Genomic DNA, 25,100 nt, shown 5'->3' on the forward strand with positions numbered 1-25,100 from the left:
TCATAAAGAAAATAGATAGCGTTAATGAAATTTATAAAGTTTTTTTTTTGTTCTGACATTGCATACTCCAAGCTCAGTTTAAAGGAAGGACTTGATTGAATAAGATACTAATATTTTAAAATTTCGATTAGAATATTTTGAAGTTTAAGACCAATTTAAAGTTTACACCATAAATTAAGGACATGTTATGCAATTAATCTAAACAAATTTCTTCAAACTACCTTTGCTAATTTGCTATAGTCTCACACATTCTTTAATCTCAAAGACTTGTCTTTGACAATAAGTAATCTCAAAGACCAGATCTCATCCCCCCAACACATTATTTAGTCCCCCCTAAGTTCCGCCATTAAAGCTCTTCATTAACTTCATTCCCTTTGCTTATTTTCTATTACAATTACAGCCCATTTTTCTAAACTCCATCAATATTCAAAAAGGTCATAACTTTCTTATAATCCCATTTAAATTTCAATCTTTTATCTTAAAAGTTGCATCTTTTGATGTTTTTGGTTTTTTTTTACTAAAAGCATTGTAATTTTGATTGCAGGAACTTCAATGGCTCTAAAGAAATCTGGTTTGATTGCTTTATTTGATGTTGATGGAACACTTACAGCTCCAAGAAAGGTATATATATATATGTAAATCTCTCTTTTTTATATTTAGTCCTTTAAATTTCAATTATATGCTTATTGGGTTGTTGAATTTAAGTGAAAATTGATACATTTTCATTTAAATGGCATAGGTGGCTACCCCTGAAATGCTGGAGTTCATGAAGGAACTGAGAAAGGTATATGATTTTTCTTATGATGACCCTTCAATTCTTTTGGTTTTATTTTGTTGAATCTTTAAAAAATAGTAAAAAAAAAACAAGATCCAATTTTTGTTAAAGAACTTTGTTTTATTTTCAATTATAGGTTGTTACTGTTGGAGTAGTAGGTGGATCTGATCTTGTTAAGATATCTGAGCAACTTGGGAAATCAGGTTTGCTTATGAAACCTTGTTGTTTTCATTGTTTCTTTTTTAGTCCCTATGATTATTGAACTATTAGTTACAATTTTTTCTGTAAATGCAGTGATTAATGACTATGATTATGTATTTTCTGAAAATGGACTTGTTGCTCATAAAGATGGGAAACTCATTGGAACCCAGGTATTACTCACAGCATGTAGTTTCTTTTTGTCCAAACACCTTGTTTTCTTGCCATAAATGATAAGTATTTTTTCCCCCTTTTGGATAAGTTTATCTTAATTTCATTAACTCGGTCTCGGTTTCCTTTTTCTAGAGTTTGAAGTCGTTTCTCGGAGAAGATAAGCTGAAGGTTAGTCTTTTTCCCCTCTTAGATATGATGGTTCTTCCATTTGATATCTAAAATGGATTACGTTAAGAAAAAAAGCTCGGTTTATGCTGTCGTTAGGACTCCATTGATTTTCATTAGCCGCTCGTGATGATGTCTGATTACCATTAGAAATGGTGTATGCTATTTGTTTCATTGATTGCAAATGATTGTGCAGGAATTTATAAACTTCACATTGCATTATATTGCTGACTTGGATATCCCGATAAAAAGGTAGAAAATCGGAAGAATGGAGTTCATTTTTTAAGTCTGCTGCAACTCTATTTATTCCTCTAATCGGTCAAGTTGAATAAGACCACCTCTTTATCATTTTTCTTCGGTTTAGGGGGACATTCATTGAATTCCGAAGTGGGATGCTTAATGTATCTCCGATTGGACGTAACTGTAGCCAAGAAGAAAGGGATGAATTCGAAAAGTACGACAAGGTATAAAATATAATAACCTTTTAGTTTTTGCTATCTAAAATATACGGAGTTAGGGTGCATCTAGCATCATTTTTGGCCGTCCAAAAGCACTTTTTGACTGCAAAAGCAATGGTAAATGAAGAGCTTTTGCCATCGAAAGTGTGTTTAAGATGTGCTTTTGAAACCAACTCGAGAACAAACAACAATGCTAAATTAGCTTTTAGTACTTTTTAGGTGCATATACTTAAATAAATCAAACTATTCGAGTTTCAGGTTCACAATATTCGCCTGAAAATGGTGTCTGTACTTCGAGAAAAGTTTGCTCACCTTAACTTGACATTTTCAATTGGAGGGCAAATAAGCTTTGATGTAAGTAATACATATATAGTTTGTTTCAACATTTTAAGTACCATGAACGTCAAAAGGATTAGTGATTGCTTCGTTTTGATCGTTATAGGTTTTCCCCGAGGGCTGGGACAAAACATATTGCTTGAGATATCTTGAAGAGTTTCAAGAAATCCACTTCTTTGGGGACAAAACTTACAAGGTTGGTTCCATTTTTTTTCACTTCTTTGGTCTTCCACCGGTAAAAGTACCATGGAGGCCCTTGTATTGGATCGCATTTTGTCCCCTCTACTTAAGAAATGAGTGGTCAAAGAGCAAACTGGTTCTGTTAAAAATTTCATCCGTTTCTACTGTTAGAAACTAGACTTGTACATCTACATAATGTACATGTGGCACATCATGTATCACGATCTAGTTATTCTGTCAACCATGCTAATTTTAAACAGTACAAATAGATTAAATTTTTAAGAAAGAGGACCAATTTACTCTTTGAACTAATATATAGAGACTAATGTTTCCATTTTTTTAGTAGAGGCAAAACGCAATTTGAAGCATATCCGTTTTTACTGCCTTCCACCCTACATAAATCCATAAACTTAGAGTCATTATACGTTTTTAATCGGCTTTCTTTTGGCCTTTACCTTCATTCCATTTACTAATGGTTTTTTCCCTGGTCAGGGAGGTAACGATCATGAAATTTATGAATCGGAGAGAACAGTAGGACACACAGGTCAGTTGTTATCTCGAACTATTTACACAGATTCTCAATGTTCAATGGTCTAAAAATGCAGTGATTCAATTTCCCTTGGCAATATAACAATATGTTTTATTTTGGTCATATATAGTTACAAGTCCTGGTGATACAGTGAAGCAGTGCAAAGCTCTCTTCTTAAGCAACCCTTGAACGATACCGCTTTTCTTCTTGGTATTACCGAGTTGTATCGAGTGGTTTATGGGAAAGAATATGTGGCAAGCCGGGTGCTGGCTCAAGTATGTAGTTTTTATATTATTCAGTAATAGTTCAAAGTGGTTAAATTTTGGGTATTTAGAACTTGCAGAAAATATGGTATCACCATGATTCTCTTTTACTATCATTTGAGGGAATCATGAATTTTGGACATTCACTTTATTAAGGTTGCAGCAATTTATATATGTATTTATATATACACTGAAGCCGGCAGGATGAACTGCTCAATAATAAATATGATCTGTGTCTTATATTATAAAGCTCCATTTGTTTATGGCAATTTTTTTCCCATTTAACTTCAATCAGAAGAGACGGAAAAATACCCATGAGTTTGGCTGTTAGGGTTTTTTTTTTTTTTTTTGCACTTTGTCACTTGAATTTGACAATTAGATTCATTTTGGTCTTTGATTTTGAGGCATTATTATTTAAAAATTTATATAAATTTTCAAGTCATGATGTGATACAATATTAAAATATTACATCCAGTGTCATAATAGTTGAACAAGTTAAACTATTGATTCCTAATTCAATCAACCATCAGACATTTTATATAGACATAATAGTAATTTTAGCTCTTAATGATTATACAATATGTTAATTTAAATTTGATTCTAAAAAATATAACTCCCTCACATTTATATGGTATAATTTGGTATTTTTTTACAATTTTGGCTTTGTTTGTAATATTAAACAATAAAAAATGATAACTATTATACTAAATTTTTATATTTTTAATTTTAATATATTTTCAATCAAATTTAATTGATAAATTTATTCTTTTAAGTCCCATAGAAAAAAGCAAAATTATTAATATATATATATATCAAAACATACAAGATGTAGATGTTAAAAGATTACTTTTTTTTTTAGAATCAAAATTAAATTAATACAATATATAAATATTGAAGAGTAAAGTTATTATACCAATTTTAAAAATTATCACAAAATTTTCCATTAACCTAATGACCAAGGACAAATCAAATAATTAGATAACAATTGTATAATTTTTCATAATTGAATGACCAAAAAAAAACTTATCAATAATTAAGTGACTACCGGTATATTTTACCCAAAATAATTTATCAAAAATTTTATAATTTTAAACTAGGACGTAAATATTTCAATCGATCTATGAAAAGAACATGAAAACGGTAATCCATGAAAATGTTCCTTTCCTGTCTGTTACCATTTAATGACAAAGTACAACAACAGTTGATCCTTAACAAGCAATTAATAAAAGTCATCAAAAATTTATCAACCGCTTAAAATTTTGTAATTACTGGAAAAAGGTCCTTTTTTTTTGTACTATTTTCTGTACAACTTACAACAATGGGGGCATGTAGTTGTTCTATACAGTTTTTCCCCCTGAAAGGGGGGGGGGGGAGGGCTTATTATACCTGGTTAACACGAGGAACCTTTCATATCGCCAATTCAGTAACGTGGTTATCGTCCGAAGAATCCGGCGGTAGAGTTTTAGGTTTATTCGTGACTCGAGAAAACCCATAACCGAGAGAACTTCCGCTAGCTTGGCATAGCTGTGGAAGTGAAAACACGTTGGGATTATGATAAAAATATACCTTGAGATGTTAGGAAATAAACAAAAATAAAAAGGTAAAAGTACCATAGAAGCTCCTGTACTAAGAGTCAGATTATATTTTGCTCTCTACTAAAATTTCATCCATATGTATTGTTAAAAACTAACATGGTTGCCGGAATAACCAAACAATGACATGATGCGTGCAACGTGTACCTCATACTGATGTAAAGGGACAAGTTTTTAATAGTAGAAATAGAGAAAATTTTGAACACAGAACCAGTTTGCTCTTTGATCTGACGTACAAGGACTAATTTGTCCATTTTTTTTATAGAGGGAGAAATGCAATCCAACTCCTAGTCTAATGGCCTCCATGATACTTTTACCAAATAAAGGAAAAAGTAGGGTTGTAGGGAGTACCTCTGTTAGTTCCGCAAGATGGCGAGACCTAAATTCATTGATTGTTGCTGCAATCTCAGATGTTGGGAGTTTAGCCTGCAGAAAGAAAGGGGAAAAGAAACGATATGGATTGTTTAAGATATCAGCATAAGTAAAAAAAATGGAATAGAAGTGGAAGCATCGGATTAACAGATGAATATAAGACATCTGCACGGTTTAACGCAGGATTAATCATATTAATAAATGACCGATGCAAGTGTTGCACATCCAAATCATGATCTCTAGCTCAGAGACAATGTTAAAACCACTATTGGCCGAGGAAAGCATAAGGGAAACAAGGTGCTCGGGATTGGAAAATGTAATCCATCATACCTGAGCTAGGACAGCAGCAGCCAACTGCAGACTTGGTTCCAAGGTTTCTGGCACAACCTATACTCAACAAGGAAGAAGAGAATAAGGAAAAACCAGGAGAAGAAAAACCACAGGAGGTAAATTTAGTAGAAGGTAAAAGAATATTACAGCCGTAGCCCCAGCTTTTTCCAAATTAAGGCCGTGATCAACATCATGAGCACGGACAAAAGTTTTCACATTAGGGAAATACTTGCTCAGAGCCCAAACAGTTCTATAATTGGCACCAGGTGTATCCAAGGTTATTGCCGCAGCACAAGCTCTTTCAGCACCAACTTTGTGAAGGACCTAATCACCAGTATAAAAGAAGTCAAATAGTGATCTACAAGTCGGCTTATTTTGAACGAATTTTGCTTACCTCTCGACTACCAGCATCTCCAAAATAAACAGGAATGTCCAGGGAACGCCCCATTGCCACCCTATCACTGAAAGGAGCAGAAACTTTTAGTACTTGCCATGATTAATTGATGAACTTTAGATATATGCTATTTTGTGATGTCTACCACTGGTATAGGCTATGAAAGACAATTACTTTATGGCCATTTCCAAAATGAGTCGGCCTATTTCCATGAATGTCTTAAGCTTCTTCAACAAAAATGTCAATCACATAGTAGGCAAAAGCGACTGTTTTACATTAATCGAGAACATTTATATGCATCAATCTCTAGCTCATAATCATGGGCTATATCAATACATTGGGTAATATAGAAAATCAAAGACAAACTCATGTGAGTCGCGGTATGGTCAGGTATCTTGGAGGAATTAAATTGGCATACACAAAGGATTTATACCCTAGACTAAGATGGAGTCAGATGTTTGCAAAATCATAAGCATTATGATAGATGATTATTTGACTTCTCTTTAAAAAGAATTATGTTACCTCCGCACATCAAGGGCAACAAATGGAATTAGGCGCTCTGAAAGTAGCTGAGCTATGATCTGAAAAAATGCAAAGAAAAAGAGAAAACACGACATTGTTACTGACATGTGTTTATGGATTATTAACTAATTTGAGAAGAGGTTCATCAGATTAACACTTTCAGACTAATTTTTCAAATTCAAGGGTGCAAATATATAAATACCTGCCCAACACGCCCAAATCCACAAATGATAATATGATCTTGCAAATCATCAGTCTGGAAATAAAACCAAGTTAAAGAGACAGATTAATAACTATTAGAGATCCCACTACATCAAAATCAGATGCTTAATATATTGAAAAGAGATTTACTGCATAAAGATACTTTATTATGTTACCTCACTCTCAACAGGCAATAAGCTTCGAACATCGTGCAGCTCAAAACGAGAGGCAATTAACTGGCCTCCAGCAGCAAGCCATGGTGTGAGGGCCATTGAAATCCCCACAACAAGGAACAACAATGAGGATAGCTGAGAAGACATTATTCCCTGCCAAAAACCCCCCATTAATACTTGCATAAGTGATAAAACACTGCATATTAGCACTTGGAAGTTGGATTTCATTATTCAAAGAACAACAATTCTTGTTGATTTAGTAACAAAACGTGCCCATTTACCTAAGATATATGATACGGTTAACGAATATTCCAAATTATAATGGAACGAATATGTGAACAATATATCTTTCTCAAATGACAAACCACCATTACACTGACAAAACTCAAAAGTAAAAATCAATAACCCAACAGGTTAACTAAAAATTTACCAAATACAAGATAAACTATTAGATGTGGATGAGATAATCCCATGACCAAATGATATTAGTTAATAGTGAAAGAAACCTGATTAACAGCTTCACCAAAAGCCACAAATGCAAATTCTCCACCTGGAGCTAGAAGAAGACCAACCCTTATGGCAGATATGATCGAAATACCAAAAAGTTTACCAACAACTGCCACCAATATGGTCTTGCCACCAAGTAAGAGTGCCAATGTCCCCGCAATGACAGGAAAATTTGATACAAGAAGCTTTGGGTCAATGGACATGCCAACCTGAAAAGTCAAATTGTCAACAGTTGCATATGCTTGATCATCAATGTATGGCAGTAACAATAACCTAAAACCAAAAACAAGCCAAATTAAGCAAGTGTTATCATTCTCAAAACTCAGTAAGATAGTAAATGATATGAAGACTTTATCCAACCACCTCTCCCAGTTTTATCCTACTTCCACCTATGAGATAAAATCATCCTCTGTGTATAAAGAATCTTGGTGATATGATTGTTGTATAATATTCACACTAAGGATACGTTTGGACATGCCACCCTTGTGTAATTACAAGCAATTACACACAAACCCAATTAGTAGATGGCTTTCCAAACACTATCTAAATGGCCTTCATAAGAAATGAGCACCAGATACAACTACAACTGAAGCAAGAAAGTAATTCAATGAACAGACACTCTAGTCATCCAAAATGGAGAGGCCACCAAATAAAGTACCCACCGTCATGAAGAAGAGACCCAATAAGAGGCCACGATATGGAGCAATATCTGACTCAACCTGCAAAGAGAATTCAGTCTCTGCAAGAAGCAAACCAGCTAGAAATGCTCCCAATGCCATGGAAAGTCCAGCCTGTTCAACCAGAAGAGTAAAAACAAAATGAAGGATCTAAGGTATTATTACTACAACAGAAGAAAAAGAAAATTTGACAAGAATGTATAGTTTTCGTACCCTAGCAGTAAGGAGACTTGTCCCTAGAATAACAAGGAGGGTATTGGCTGAGAATATTTCTGCATTTTGATTTTCTGCTATTTGCTTATAAATTGGTCGAAGCAACTGCAAGAAAGGACAAAAGTATACAAAAATCAGCAGCTGCTGCGTTTCTGAAGCATTATCCATTTTCAGAGTCAAGCACAGGTATCAACAACCTTAGTAGATTCTGAAGATTGCGGGTAAATTGCATCTATGAGTCAAATACCTTTCTTTTTTGTTATGATTTATGAGTCAATACTATCAGACTAGTAGATGCATTTCTTATATGTATAACAAAGCTCTCACAAACAATCAGTTAGCTCCACTAGAATGATACCACGTACATCCAACCAGGTTATATTTGAACGCTCTTAATAGACAATTTGCAATTTTTTTAATCAGTCAAATATTACAGGATAAGTTAAGATAAAGTAAAACAATAAAAATTTAATGTCCAAACCTGAGGCCATAATTTATGAATGTCTTAGACATAAAACTTACCAACCGTCCCCCAGCAATAATGGCAGAAATGGCAACTGCTGCCTTAACAGCAGCCAGTCCAAGAGCTTCAGCAATGGCTCTAAAACCAACCTGAAAACCAAAAAAGTTACATAACTCAAAAGTGCAAATATAAAATGTGGAAGTATCAGCAGCGATAACAAGAATGTGGCAGATAAACCAGACAAGGGGCAAATTTCACTTCTCCTTAACTTGCCTTAGCCATCAAAGTTCTTTCATGTTTTTCCCTAAATATTTCCACTTGCAAATGTTTCCAAAATACTTCCTTAGAAGTTCATTAGAACCATTTATGGAGGCAACCATCAAATAACAAAAGAAAAGATTTTGGGGAAAGCACATGCTCCCTTAAAGCAAACTAGTGGAGTATGCTGCAAAGAAATAAACATAAACAGCTATTAAGAAACCCAAGGAGATGAAGGAGCAGACAGCTTTCTACTAATAGAAGCTTAGGAAAATCACTCATCAAAACCCAAGCCCCAAGAGAGCTTTATGGTTCATTCATCAAAATTTGAGCCCCAAAAAAACTTAATGATTAATGCAAGTATCAGAATAAAGAACATAGATGTATGTGAATGACATACTATCAAAGCAAAGCCAATTAGAATATTCAAGGTTAAATGAGGAATAAAAAGGAAAAGCAAAAAATGGATATATTAGAATTTAGAAGATTACCCCTCCTTTTGATGAATTTGGTGAGATAAGAGGTATGAGTATAAGCAAAACAACAACAGCCAAGTCCTGGAAAGAAGAGATATTAATCAATAAAAATTCACAACCAAAACCATCCAAATGAACTAAATGTCAAAGTGAACTTCAAAAGACTAACGAGGGAGGATTCCAAACATATCAAGCAGGTATTATTATGTCCTAATTGCCAATTTAGTCGGATCATTCATAAAGCATTTTTAGTACTATGGGAGCAAGATGGCTTAATAGGCGATTACCATGTTGCATTGAGTAGATAACTAATTTCATCTTTGCTTACTTCAACAGTAAATATGTCTGTTTAAAACATGAAGATTGCGAAAGAAGATTTAAAAATAAGAAGAAGAAGAAAGGGACAAAAGGTAGCAGGCATACACGTATCAGTTATCAAGACATTCATTTGTATAATAACTGAATAAAGAACTACTATCACTGACTGCAAAATTCAATTCATAAAAAATGCCTCCTGAAGTCAATCCCTTTTCTCAAGATCCTAGGACAACCTGAAAAAGTAGGACTGAAAATGTAGCACGTCCATGGCGCGAAGTACTCTCACCTCGCTCCTGTAATACCTGCAAATGAAGACAATATCAATTATAAGACCACATAATGGAGCCATGAGGTCTCTTTATCTTCTGTGGTAGGTATGTTATTGTAAAAGAACAAAAAATATAAAAAATAAAACAAATGACAAGAGTTTGATACAATCAGGTCACATTCATGCTATTACTAAACCTATTAGGTAGATTTGTGAAGACAATCGCAAGAAACCAAGTTATCTTCTAATTTCTAAAGATTTTAAGAGGTCGCAGAGGAATATAAGAGGAAAATAGATGTTTATAAATATTAAACAAAAATAAAATTTGAATCTTTTGCCCTAGCAAGCTTGCTAAAATTTGTGTCCTTCAGGATGTGCAAGAGTAATAATAATACAATGTCAATTAATAACATCTGAAGCAGAATGTGCCTATGTTAATTACCTGCAAGACAACAGCAGTTGAAGATAATGCCAGGCCATTCCCAATCACAATTGCAGCTGGACCAGGCTGCCCAGCAACAAAATGAGCAACCAAGCCAACTACAACTGCAGTCACAAGGACCTGCATCACATAAAAGTATAAGTTAAAAGAACTTTCAAAACATATGTGACAGTAACAGAAAATTTATTTTCTCAATCACCTGCGCAGAGCCTAATCCAAAAACATATTTCTTCATGGAACTTAACCTTTCGACGGATAACTGCAAAAGGCAAGATATGGGTACATGTTTAGTATCATCTTATAATGATAGAATTCAATGTAAAGCTGCAATTATGGATGTATAAAATAAACTCCACCTCAAGGCCAATATTGAATAGCAAGAAAACAACTCCAAATTCAGCAATTGCTTTGGTCCCATGCACATGACGGATTATGGAAAGACCATAAGGTCCAATCAAGATGCCAGCAGCCAAATATCCAAGAACGGGACTGCCTAAAAATTGGAGCAGTTAGAAGAAAAACATCAGTAAAGGAAAAATAGAACAAATAATGGTAAGGAGCAGGAAAGAGAAAAAACATTGTTTTCTCCAGACTATGAGGAAACATCATAAAAAGAAAATAGAGAATTCAAACATGAGCACCAAAAGTCTTTGCAAAAGTTCATATTGACAAAAGATCATGCGTTTTTTAAGAACGCCGACTCGATGCTACATACTGAAATGAGCTAAAGGATAGAGAGTTTAGTCACCTCCAGGAATTTTCTGAAATATAGGCACAAATATTACGCTTGCAAGAAGTAACCACAACACATCAAAGAGAGAAGCCTCCTCCTCATTCATCTGAGAAATTCAAAGATTGAAATAAGCTTCTGACAAGCTGCTATATTCAGTATGATTACAATCAAAAGAAACAAATGGAGAAACTAATAAATGGTGTAGGATCAGATACCTCTTGATGCGGAAGAAAAGCAACTAGTTCTTTTAGTTTTTTAGGAATTTTCTTCATTTGTCGCATCAGAGGTTTTGCATTTAAGGAAATGTCATCTATACTAGTAGTTATGACATCTGGCTGCTGCATCAACTGAGCTCTCCTCTCTGCCTGATTAGCATAGAAGGCAACCCTGTGATCAAAGGCAGGCAATCATTTTTGCAGGCATTGAATCTTATAAAAAAGTAATAAACTGATAAAACACAAACTCAATAAAATGGTTCCTTCCAGAGGAGTTGATCCGTTTTTTTTATTATAGTCAAGCAGTGAATTCACTAGATCTAAACGTTTGATCGGAGAAGAAATAGGCATAGCATTCCAAAAGAAAAACATCTTGTTTTAACAGAACATGCCATTTCGGTCATGAAGGAGAAATTAACGCTCAGCAAAGACATATACAGGAATTTTAGAGGAGATATAACTAATTTAGTTAATATAATACAGTAGTAATATTCAAAAACATACCCAGCTCCCAAGAGCAGTACTCCTACTACCAGTTTAGGAATTTGTTTCCTTGCGGACTCCAAAAGACTCTGGGCGACTGACGATGGTGTGAACTCTGTCCCATCATCAGTGAAGGAAAAAAATGATGCAGGGAAGAAACGTGAAGATTTCTTCAACAACGACTTTGAGGAATTAGGGGGTGAAGTCTCCCTTGTCAGCTCCTTCTGAGATTCCGACTTCTTTGATTGAACACTTTTTGACTTTTCTGCTTCAATTTCAGCTTCTTTTGGAGAATCTAAACCCGGGATTCCGTTCTCATGATCACTTAGATCATCAAATTGTTTGATAGCTTCAGAACTTTTTCTAGCTTTACCAGATATGATGTCTGCTGTAGGCTCAGCAACCACCATGCCACCATTAATCAAAGCATCCCTTTCTCTTTCAACAAAAACATCATTAGGACCCCCGGGACTGGTCTCCTCCTCAATAACAGTCTCTTCGGCCGAAACCTGCTGCTCAACAGTCTCAACAATCAAATTAGAAAGAGACTTTTCAGCTTTTTGCAGAGCTATCTCTGCATCATTCACATGCTGTGTAGCTTCCAATTCAAAAGCAACAGCTTGCTCAGCTAAAAGCATGATGTTTGCAACTTCTTCCTCAGCTTTCAATGCATCCATCTGTGCTTTCTCTGCAACCTCATTCAATCTATCTGCTTCTTTCTGCAACTCCTCCTTTTTACTCTGCAAGTGCCTTAACTCCACTTCACAATTTTCTAACTTCTCCTTACATTCTCTAATCTCATTTTGTGCAGTCAATGCTGCTCCATTATCTTCCCTAATATCAATTTCCACATCACTCTCTCCAGAACTTTCTGGGGAATCATTTCCCTTTTTCAGAGATTCAGATGAGTCTGCTGTCACCTGAAGCCTTGCCTCAGCTAAAGATAATGCCATCATTGCCTTTTGAACAGCCTCTTTAGCAACGCACTCATCGTTCACAATATCTTGACTCATATTAAGTGTGCCATTAACATCATTCCAAGCATTGGCTGCTTCGTCCTTCAAAGCTATAGCTGCTTCTGATATTTTCAGAGCCTTTTCCTCAAACATCCTACTGTTAAGACGTGCCACTTCCAATTCCTTAATCGCCTTCTGCAACACTTCCCTCAAGTCATCCAGACTAGGTGTTTCCACTTCACCATTTAGATTTCTATCTTCTTCTTCCAAACCATTCGATACAGTACCACTCGAACTCCCATCACCACTCTCTGCAAATTCCACATTCCGACCATTCCCATCAGCATAAGCCAACGAATCATTACCTTGACAACACAACCTAACTCCTCTTACTTTCGACACATCACGCAAAGCGTAAAACAACGACCTACTAGAGTACGCACTGCACAAATGACGGTTAACTTTCCCCCCAAAAACCAAATTCGAACTTAAACAACCACCATAAGCCATACTTTTCCTCATTTTCTTCAAACACCGAGTTTTGGATCCAATCGTGGGATCAACAACACTGTAACTCAAATTCCTACATTTAAACCTAGGACATAACGGATCCAGCATCCTAGAACTACTACTACTCCCTTCACCACCATGAAATACCATAGGACGCTTAAAACTACAAGCGAAATCCATCTTTCTTCACCACACCGATCTTTATTCTTAGCAACGCATTTCAAGAACTCTAATTGACCTTTTATCAAACACCTAGAGCAATAAAAACAAAAAACAAAATATTAAAGAATCCACGCTAGTAACCCTAGAACAGCAAAATCAGTACATACTTCACAGTTTATACTCATACAATATAACATATACATAAAATCGGTACTGAATAAAAATAATAAGTAAAAAAGAAAATGAAGAGAAAGCGAACTGACCGATCAAAGAAACGGCGGAAATGTAGGAGAGAGGCGGAGTTTGAGAGGAAAATCTTATGACTAAAAAGCCAAAAAAAAGAAGAAGCAGAAAATGACACAACTGATAAACAAATCAACGTGGCCTTTTTTTGCTTTTCCAATTATGAAATTCACGAGTTAATTTTACTTTTTTTTTCTTTGATTTTTAATCTTTTCCCTCTATTTTTTTTTTCTGTTTGGGAAGTAGGAAAGGGAGGAGGGAAAATAATATATACACGAGGAAATTAGATGATTGGTGGATAAATTTTGTTTTTTTATTTGGAAATTATTAAAACAAGTTTTAATTTTGTAGATTTGGTCTCTTGGTGGTAAATTACATCTAAGGTCACCAAACTATTAATAAACTTACATTTTGGTCACTCAACTTCAAAAAATTACAAAATTATCACTAAATTATTCGAAAGTTTTCATTTAAGTCGTTGCGCTGTTAAATCATTATTGTATGGCCTTCTATATTTACACCATTTGCAGCAATCGAAAGCTCTCATTCTTTTTCCTCTTTACAATTCAATTTTTTTCATGAAACAACTTTAAATTCACGAATCTACGAACTAAAATCCAAACAAATTTTTTCTCTGATCCCCGATATTGATTGTCAAATCGACTTGGATCTAAAGTATATTTTTCTACTCATCGATAGATACCAATCTATCATATCAATCGCCAAATTGTCATTTAGAGTACACTAGCCCAACTTTAAAAAAAAAATTAACATTCCAGTGACTTAAATAAAATTTCGACTAATTCGGTGACTTAAATGAAAACTTTCGAATATTTTAATAATTATTTTATAATTTTTTAAAGTTAAATGATCTAAATATAAATTTACTAATGATTTAGCAACCTTGGGCAATTTACCCTATTTTTTTTGTTGAGGGTGACTTGATTTTATATGCTCTTTGGATATTCCAGTGGTGATATCATATGCAGTCGCGTCAACCACGCGTGGAAGCTACGGATTCTTTATTTGTCGTTGCTTGTGAGTCATTATTTGAATGGTCACGGCCTCTGGTGCGGGTTGGGAGGAGCGTAGAGCCAAGGACTGAAAGTGAGCCTCGTTCATTCGCCCCCATCTGGCTGCCAAGAGCCGCTCGCTCCACGCCTCTCCCTCCATTGATGTTATTAAGCTTTTGGTTTCAACTCTTACTTTCACGTTTTTTAATACTAATAATTATTATTAGTGTTTTTTTTTGGCTCTTGAATAGATTTATTTTGATATTGGTATCTTTTTAATGTTTTCGGTAATTGGATTGATCTTCTAACTTGTTAGATTATCAGTTTTTTGTCCGATTAATTTGTTTGGGTTAATTAAATAAAAATAAAAAAATCAATTCAACCTCTAGCTCAATTAATTTTTTAGTCCGATCCAATTGGTCCAATCAACCAACTCAATTGATTCTCAAGCTAATCGGTCTAACCCCATATTTTAGCTCGATTTTGAAAAAAGTGATTTTTTATCCATTTTAGTATATGAGCTTTGCAATTTTTCCGAGCTTTAATCTCCAAACTTGAAATTCGTAAAAATTTAATGATGTTGCGCTTGAAATTGTGTTACATCATTACTTGAAATTGAAAAATATATTTTTGTAAATTTCAACCACACTTTTATAAAATCCAATATTAAGACTCAAAGTGAATCTAGTTACTAAATTTAGAGATCATAGTCCATAAAAAATACAAGTACTAAAATATACTTAATTACTAAGTTGGTGAACAAAAATTATATTAACTATAAGGGATAAATATAAAAATTATACATGAACTTTTAGCTAATGTGTAAATTGATACGTAAACTTTTATTTGTGTAATTATACACAGTTTTAATTGTGGTTTAAATGTATATATAAGACTTTGATTTTGATTAAATTGTATATATTTTAAAAAAATAAATTAAATTTTTATGTTGAATAAGTAGACTTATTTTTTTATGCAAAATGTAAATGTAAAATTATGTTTTATTTGCTTGGAATCCAAACCATTTATTAAAATTGATTTAAAATAATTTGATTTAATATTGATGATGTATTTTCCACTATGGATTGAGTTTGAGGGTAATTTGCACATGATAATAGTGTTAGAGTATGCCCAAAGATCAATCATGAGATGGTTGTAATAACATACTTGATTTATCATGTTTATTAATATAAGGTGTTACCATTATTATTTCAGTTTCTTTTCTGTGTATATAAATAAATTGTTTTATAATAATGTCCTGAGAATAATATGATTATTCTTAAAAGTTCCTTAGTCAAGTATTATTGTTGGATAGGACAACGATAATGCATTAAGACTAACGTGTAGTTGATTGATGATAAAGAGTTGTCATTGATATGGAATGTCAGAATCATTACATGAATATGTGTGTTAGAGAACAACATATTGGACTGACCCGTTATAAGTATGTTTCTTGGATTATTATGTAATTGTCACGACATTACTCATAATGATTAATATTTATATGATCCTCAGACTTGAGATCATCATAATCCCAACATCGTGAGTTGTATATTTTGATACAGTCAAACGTACACCGTAACTGGTTGTTCTATAAAGACTGATGTTGGATATACCTCAATCTATGTAGAGGGATATGGTTGGTCGATATAGGATAAGTCCCTCCTACATAATGGGAGTAATATCTTAGGCCACTTGATTAAGTGAGACTAGAAATGCATGGCCATGCTCAAATAAGTTGATATTAGATGTCATACTTATTTGTATATCGTAGTCTACTTAAGATATCAATGAACATGGAATGGACAATGCAAGTGTGACTATTCCATGACTTGTGTCCAATCCAGAGATAAAGGACTTAAGGATTATTGCATAAAAGGTTAATCATAAAAAGGTTATGTCGAATCATGATCTCTTGTGACTTAGGTAGCAATGATGCATTGCTAGATGCCACTCATTGTTTGTAGCATTAGAATCGTTCTAGTGTTACTGCTAACGTTACAAGAACCTACAGAGTCACACCCTATAGTTGAAATGAACGGAATAAACCATAGTTGGTATTGTTTTTGGGGTCACTTGAATTAAATTAATTATAGGTAATCAAATTTCCAACACATTATGTACAAGGCTGTTGTACGTATAGTGAGGACATGAATTTGGTTAGAATAAGAATTCAAATAAATATATGGTTTACCGAACTTATATTATAATTAATGTAATTATAATTTTCAAATTAAAATATTATTATATTTATTTAATTCTTAAAAAAAACCTTAAAACAAAAGGATATATATAATCCCGTTTTTCTTTGTTTGAGTCTAGCAGCCGTCAAAGAAAAATAACTCTCAAAACTGTTTTGGGGATTCCTTCCGTTTGTAGTCAACTGGGTGGATTACGTAGAGGCCAGAATCACGATAGATTGCGGTTTGGTTCGACAGCAGATCAGACTACTCGTTGTTGAGGTGTTGCTGTCTACTCTGAATAAACATTAGGTAATTTCGCAACCTCTTTCACCCCGATTCGTTCCTCACACATGGATCCCTGGTTAGGATCGCCGGATTTTTATTTTTCGCTGCGCCATAAGGGTGCCGGCGATCCAACAAATAGTCCCAAGTTGGAGGTGGGATGTATGTTCAATATAGATATAAAGCTTTGTGGGTATATTTTTTTAATACATGAATCAAATATCAAAGAAAGCATGAACAATGGCAGAGAAAACTAAACAACTAACATGATTAAGGGTGGGTTTGGATGGGCGGTGCATTTATCTGTGGTTAGTATAAAAAAAAACAAGGGCAGTAAGATTAGATATTGTAACGATACTGTAACATGAGATAAAAAATAAGCTAAACGCACCGCACCCCACCGCTCATCCAAACCCACCTTGAAGCAATCTTGTTGCCTATTTATCGACCCAATTCAAGGCTTTAGCATAAATGCTACCTATACCAATATGACTTAAAAAGACTCCACAAAACTATGATGTCCTCCTAAATAGGTTGAATTTTTCACTTTATATAGACCTTTTTACCTTCAAAATTTGCTCTTAAGAATTTATCCTTAGTCCAAAAAGTTGTTGAAGTAATACCCATACGACTAGATGGTATCAGAACAAAATCGAGCAATTAGCAGTTTGTCATTGACTCCATGTACCTGATCGAGACATTCATGGATGACTTCCCTTGTTCTAAACTCGGGTGTTTGGAATAAGATGACCATATCGACCTTTGAATTACCTCTTTTCCATCCAATGAAGATGTTAAAACCCGATGCTGGAGCATTTTCAAGTTTCATGTCCAACCTAACCTGTCTTTTAGCCTTTAGGTCAATCCAATTCTCATAAGCTCTAATTGTCTGATTTGTCTGTTCTAAAGCAAGATTGATCACACCAACCAGATTTAGGAATTTTACTTCAAAAATGGCTTTATTTCTATGGATTTATATGTTTCATAAGATAGAGGTAAATTTTGTAAATATTTCTCTTCCAAGACCCACTCTTGTAGAGAATTCACACTAAGTCTATCTGATGTAATTCCCAGCTTAGACCCAAGCCAAATTACTCTCACAAAGGTGTAATTGTGAAAAAGGTACTCCATGTCCTCTCTTTCTCCATGGCATATAGCACACCCTGTGATACGGGGTTGCGCGCGGACCAAGATCGAGTTGCTAAGTCACGGGAAACTCCTACGAAAACCCTAAACAATCAGATCTGAAATGAAACAGAAAATTAAAATATTAGAACTTTGAATTTCCAAATTTGAAATAAAATCCCCAAAACAACAAAGAATCAAATTGAGAATAGAAATAAGTGTTAATAAGGGTTCTTGAAACCCTAAAGGAGATTACGATTCTGCCCAATTGAACACCAAGATAGTTTTCCCCAAATCTCAGCAATCTAATTTCACCCAAAAAGAGTATGGATGAATCAGCAAGAACCCTAGAAATTGGGGATTTTTGGCCGATTCTTTAAGATAGAAAAAGGCTGGAAACACAATAAGAACAACAAATAAATTAGATAAAGATTCAGCACAAGCATAAATAAAGAAAATGAATTGACAGCAAGCAAATAAAAGAAAAGTCCTAAGAAGCCTTGAAATCCCGAAAGATCTCACAACTCCCTTCAAACGGCTCTAATCTCCCCTCCAAAGAATATTAATGGCAAGAAGAAGGCTGAAGATGGCTCCCACAATCAAAAGATTGTTAAAACAACTTCTAAAGAAAACCCAAGAGAGAATTCTTGGAGAAAAAACTCAAAGAGAATTCTGCACTTAAACAAATCTGAAATTTTAATATAATTGAGAAGTTAATAACAAGGTGGCCGGCCAAGCCTTTATATAGGCTTTTCAAATATTTTCCTAATCTAATTAGAAAACTAAAACTAAACAAGCTCCTAATTATTTTAATTTTAAATGGAAATTCGGCCAAGGGCTTTTAATTGGGCCTCTTGGGCTGAATATTTACATAAAAATTTAAACTAAGTATTTAAAAAAAATAAAACTTTACAAATTGGGTCACTTTGACAATTTGGCCTGATTTTCAAGTAAGCATGGTTTGTCTTCTTGTTTGGGCTTGGGTTGGGCCTTTGAGACTCGTATCATTCCCCCCTTCCTCAAAAAGATTCGTCCTCGAATCTGAAAAATCAAATGGACTCGACTTTCCTCGATCGAATGGGACTAATGGCCATTGAATCCACTGAAAAGAATAGCCATGAGTTAGTAAATAGCAATACAAACAAACCTGTAGCCCAATCATAAGCATAACAAAACAAGTATAACGCATGCAAATTGACAGATTCAGATTACCATACAAACAAGCTAATTTACTCGACAATGCCTCGTCAAATATTCGAAACAAAGATGGACATGTTTTAAGGCATTCAGTCGTCTCAAATTGTTTCCACAAACCATGAATAAATTGCGAGTAATAAATCAAATGGTAAACATAATCGTCACAAGCAGGTATTTGAAAAGATTCACACGGTTTATAGAGTTGCACAATCATACCATGCATTAATCGACGGACTATAGATTCACTCACACATGCATCAAAAACAATAATCTTTTTATCAATCATTAAAACAGATAGATCTTCAATAGATAAAATAGGATAGTCAAGCACGTTTCGATCTAAGTGTTTTACAAAAATTAAATTATCAACACGATCTTTGTCACTATCCGCGGAGTACAAAGGTGTTTCAAAAGTTTCAAGCATCTTACCTTTATAAGCAGAAGAATAAGGGTCGATTTTACCTTTTTCATTTAATACAAACCTTCGCTCATCGGGGGCATAGTGTAGTCGAAGCTCCGTTGTTGAGTTAACATTTGTCAAATGGAACTCAAACTTTATGTATAACCATAGAAATTGTTTAAGACACGAATATAAATTGAAAACAAACTCGGCAAAGCTCGTTACCTTATTCAAAAACCAAGTATCAAAATAATAGAAAGTATTTTCCAAAATAGGTTTGCACAAATTCGAGGATTTTACACAAGGCAAATTAAGAAAATAACAACTCACGCTTCCTTTCGTAATGACTTTATCAACCACAATCAAAGAATAACAATTAATTGGATCAAAATGAGGGGATCTTTTAAGAACTAAGTCACCAAAAGTTTTATCAAATATTTTCAAATCTGTACGGGACTTGGTTGCTAAAATTTCCTTACCTCGCTTACCTTCAGGCTCATGTGGTTGGATTTCATCTTTGCCTATGTTGATTGTATGAAAGCGTCTTTCATTTGAGAGGTATTGAAGTTGAAAGTTATATTTCGGTCTTTTGGGAACCTGAAAAGTAACAACACAAGAAAAATTCATATATTGATTAGTGGAAGCATTCCTCACTACCCTTTCCTTGTCTTTTTCTTTTGTTTCTTTTTCTAACTTATTTTCTCTTCTTTCTTCAATTTCTTTTTCACTTTTCTTTTATGTTTCACATTCCTTTTCAGTCTCAATCTCTTTTTGCTATTTTTCATTCTCTTTTTCTTTTTTCTCACTTGTTTTAACAACAGAATTTTTCAGTTTGATTTGGTCCTCATAGACTTGTTCCGGAGTAAGCGGCACTAAGGTGATTTTACTTCCTTGATGCTTGAAAGAATACCTATTGGTACGACCATCGTGAATGACCTTTCGATCTAGTTGCCATGGTTCTCCTAGCAACAAATGGCAGGCTTGAATAGGTACTATGTCGCACACGACTTCATCTTGATACTTACCGATAGAAAAGGCGATGCGCACTTGTTGAGTGACCTTAAATTGGCCTTCGTTGCTAAGTCCTTGTAGTTGATGAGGTCATGGATGCTTAGTAGTGGTTAAGCAAAGCTTTTCCACCATCGTCGTGCTGGCTACGTTCGAGCAACTTTCACCATCAATAATAACTCTACAAAGCTTACCTTGTACATGGCAGCGAGTATGAAAGAGATGTTCTCGTTGCTGCTCGCTCTTTGGTTTTGCCAAAGAGGGTTGTCCATGATCATAAAGATCATAATCATTTCTAGGGACACGCCGAGGAGTGCGCCTATGAGCAGGAGGCTGGTTATCCACATCGTCTTTAATTGGATCTCGATATTGAGGATCTTGATTCAATCGTACCTCATTCAAAGTAGTATTCAATGCTTGAAGTGTAACATTTATTTGTGTGATTGCGGCAGCATGTCCGTCTTACTGTTGTTGGACTTTCATAAGTGTATCATTATGGTCATCTTTAGACATTTTCTAAAAATCTGCAAAAAATAAACACTCAACACTCAAAAATAAAAGTTAGCAAACCTCACCGTTAATCACTCAAAAAGAAAATCAAATTCTCAATGAGGTAGAATTCAGGCTTGTTAGTTCTTTAGTAGAGTTTATATCAATCAATTAGAGAGTGTATGAACCGAACTACCAAAGAATCCTAATTTGCACTAGGATGCCAAAAACGGACGAGACACCAATTGATTTGTGTTGCACCGAGGAAGAATTGTGCACACTTTAAAAATCCTACTAACACAAGAAACAAGAAGGTGTTAGATAGTGTAAAGGAAAAATAAAGGCAAAAAAATGAAAACCTACAGCTAAGAATCAATAAAAATTGCTGAAAACAGAAAACCCGAAAACTGCAGAGTAACTTGACAACTTCGTTCGAGGTGTTCCCGATCTCTAAAAATCACCAAATTAAATCTGGAATGTCCTTAAATATTGAATTTTTGATCTAGAAAGTTTGGGCACCAAACTCAACCCGCTGAATATTTTTTAAAATTTTTCTTGGATTTCATCTTTTTTCAATTTTTTGACTTTTTTGACTGATTTTTTTGCTGGAGTAAATTTTTTTATATTCAATCACAGTGCTACAAATATGTATGTGAAATTTCAGATCAACTGGACAACGTTTACCCACTCAAATGAATTTTTTTTGAAAGATTTTTCTGGGTAAAACTGCTATTTTTGCTTTAAAAAATTGAGATCAGTTTAGAAATCAACCAAGAACACCCAAAACGCCCAAAATCTGATACCAAATGATACGGGGTTATGCGTGGACCAAGATTGAGTTGCCAAGTCACGGGAAACTCCTACGAAAACCCTAAACAATCAGATCTGAAACGAAACAGAAAATTAAAATATTAGAACTTTGAATTTCCAGATCTGAAATAAAATCCCCAAAACAGCAAAGAATCAAATTGAGAATAGAAATAAGTGTTAATAAGGGTTCTTGAAACCCTAAAGGAGATTGTGATTCTGTCCAATTGAACACCAAGATAGTTTCCCCCAAATTTCGGTAATCTAATTTCACCCAAAAAGAGTATGGATGAATCAGCAAGAACCCTAGAAATTGGGGATTTTTGGCCGATTCTTTAAGATAGAAAAAGGCTGGAAACACAATAAGAACAGCAAATAAATTAGATAAAGATTCGGCACAAGCAGAAATAAAGAAAAGAAATTGACAGCAAGTAAATAAAAGAAAAGTCCTAAGAAGCCTTGAAATCCCGAAAGATCTCACAACTCCCTTCAAACGGCTCTAATCTCTCCTCCAAAGAATATCAATGGCAAGAAGAAGGCTGAAGATGGCTCCCACAATCAAAATATTGTTAAAACAACTTCTAAAGAAAACCCAAGAGAGAATTCTTGGAGAAAAAACTCAAAGAGAATTCTGCACTTAAACAAATCTAAAATTTTAATATAATTGAGAAGTTAATAACAAGGTGGCTGGCCAAGCCTTTATATAGGCTTTTCAAATATTTTCCTAATCTAATTAGAAAACTAAAACTAAACAAACTCCTAATTATTTTAATTTTAAATGGAAATTCGGCTAAGGGCTTTTAATTGGGCCTCTTGGACTGAATATTTACATAAAAATTTAAACTAAGTATTTAAAAAAAATAAAACTTTACAAATTGGGCCACTTTGACAATTTGGCCTGATTTTCAAGTAAGCATGGTTTGTCTTCTTGTTTGGGCTTGGGTTGGGCCTTTGAGACTCGTATCACCCTGTGTCCACCACTTGAACCTATTTCTGGATTTCCAATTTACACGGTAAAATATTTAGAATTTTCCAGAGGAAAATGGTAACTGTAAAAGGTAATTTGCTCGACCACAATAATTTCCAATCTCTTTCATTAATCTGTACATTATTTTGCCTCGTGCCATGTCTCATTCTATCCTTGCACTCTCCAAAATAGGTTGATCTTATCAAAAAATTATCATTTGGAGTGAATTTCCATCTTGGTTTCATGCTTTTTTCAAAAAAAGGACTTTCATATTTCCATTAGCCAATAGATGTACTACGGATCATTTCCTTTATATCTTTTTTTTTTTACTTTCATTTATATTTTCAACTCATCGCATTGGGTTTGTCCTTTGCTACGTGATTCCTTACTCAATACCTCATACTTGACTCGATCGTTGAGTCCAAACTATGAAATGTCACAACCATTATCAGTGAAACTAACATCATATAAGCATTATATAATCATCGTCCATACAATTAAATATAAATTACATTCACATTACTTTATTTAATCATTTCCAGCCTCACACGAGCTTACAAAAATTCTTTTATTAACTCGTGGGTGATTTAAAACCAAATTGTAAACTTTTCAAAGTTCTGGATGGATCTCACGACTTCATAACCTCTACGTCGCAACATCATCAAACAGTGAATCACGTTGCGACTTCAAGCAAGTCGATGTCAGGATATCACTCATTGTTGGCCCATGTTGCGACATCAAAATCTCGAGGCCGCAACATTGCCTCTATCTTAACAATTTAACAATTTGGTACCTATTCATTTTTTTTAGACCAACATCCAAATGGCATCTTTCAACCTATTACAAATATGATACCTTTCAACCATGTCAAACAAACTCAATTCAAACATATAATTACCTAAACCAACCACTCAATATTATACAATTCAACCTCTCAACCTTAAGGCATAATCAATTCCATATCAACTATTCATATATAGAGCAAATAATTTGCTAATTCAATCATGTCATTGTTGGAAAATGTGTCCATATTACAGTAAACATATAACTATTTTCTATATATTTGAACGATTGATAAATAAATAAAGTTAATTTCATATTTCACTATCATATCTTTCATGTTTTACATACATAATGAACTTGTGACAATCAAATATTAGCTCATTGATTGTCTAAGTTTAAATTGATGATAAGTGGCACGATAAGAATGTTTACATTATGAGAAAGATAATTTACTTAGTAGATAATCTAAATTAGTCTATAATCTCGTAAAAAAATTAAAATGAGCATTTGATTCAAATACATAAAAGGATTATTATGTTTTTTATAATTCCAATTAGGGAGATGACTAGTCTTGGTTATCGGAGCAATTGACTCCATAGGTAAAAACATAAATGTACTCATTGGAATAATAATACATTAGACTGAACCCAAGTTGAATTAATTCTAAATTCGTTTGTGATGTTAATGATGTGACTTACCTAAATCTTAAGTTAGTCACTGACCATGCGTATATAACTCATGTGCTAGGTGATTGAGCCGATAGCCAATATGTTGGGTACATGACTTGTATATGGCACGACTTTACTAGCAACAATGGAATTTATAGCTTGATTAAAGTGTTAACGATATTCTCTCATTGACATTGTGTGGATTGATAAATATAGAATGTGACCACGAGTTTCTTGTACTCGAAGAAGCAATTTATCACAGTCATTAGTTGACAGTAATAATATTAATCATTAAGAAGACATAATGATGACAATAAGATAAAATAAGATTGTATTAAATGAACAAATTTAACTCAAAAGAATTAAGAATATCATATGAGGGTAACACACACATGACGAGGTCATTGGACAAAACAGTTGGATGAATTGCTTTCGTAAAGAGTATACTTAAGTTTTTAATCATGAAACTTCTTATGGATTAACTTCATGATTAAGTAAATTGTGAATTATCGGAACGATACTTCTGGACATAATTGCAATTGCTCGAGCCTAATTGTTTGTGTTTGGTTAGTCCCTCTACTAGCTCAACAAA

General features: G+C 34.0%; 2 protein-coding genes across 2 annotated transcripts; one reads left to right on the top strand and one right to left on the bottom strand.

Moving 5' to 3' along the window:
- The first annotated feature begins 242 nt into the window (after positions 1–242).
- On the top strand, positions 243–3,318 carry LOC107945654 (phosphomannomutase). The gene is made up of 12 exons (XM_016879734.2): positions 243–434; positions 545–621; positions 740–784; positions 912–978; positions 1,070–1,146; positions 1,280–1,315; positions 1,509–1,564; positions 1,677–1,776; positions 2,029–2,124; positions 2,213–2,302; positions 2,779–2,830; positions 2,946–3,318. The coding sequence occupies exons 2-12, from the start codon at positions 553–555 to the stop codon at positions 3,002–3,004; spliced, it is 747 nt and encodes a 248-aa protein (XP_016735223.2). The 5' UTR covers positions 243–434; positions 545–552; the 3' UTR covers positions 3,005–3,318.
- A 904-nt stretch (positions 3,319–4,222) lies between these two features.
- LOC107945655 (K(+) efflux antiporter 2, chloroplastic) lies at positions 4,223–13,857 on the bottom strand. The gene is made up of 21 exons (XM_016879735.2): positions 13,607–13,857; positions 11,737–13,433; positions 11,233–11,404; positions 11,033–11,123; positions 10,641–10,777; positions 10,484–10,543; positions 10,285–10,404; positions 9,808–9,876; positions 9,272–9,337; positions 8,582–8,671; positions 8,060–8,164; positions 7,832–7,960; positions 7,169–7,378; positions 6,666–6,815; positions 6,491–6,544; positions 6,289–6,347; positions 5,767–5,833; positions 5,520–5,696; positions 5,373–5,429; positions 5,022–5,096; positions 4,223–4,602 (listed from the first exon to the last, which is right to left on the bottom strand). The coding sequence occupies exons 2-21, from the start codon at positions 13,359–13,361 to the stop codon at positions 4,486–4,488; spliced, it is 3,630 nt and encodes a 1,209-aa protein (XP_016735224.2). The 5' UTR covers positions 13,362–13,433; positions 13,607–13,857; the 3' UTR covers positions 4,223–4,485.
- Positions 13,858–25,100: the final 11,243 nt, after the last annotated feature.

The sequence above is a fragment of the Gossypium hirsutum genome, chromosome D12 (assembly GCF_007990345.1).
Source record: "Gossypium hirsutum isolate 1008001.06 chromosome D12, Gossypium_hirsutum_v2.1, whole genome shotgun sequence".
Lineage (NCBI taxonomy): Eukaryota > Viridiplantae > Streptophyta > Magnoliopsida > Malvales > Malvaceae > Gossypium > Gossypium hirsutum.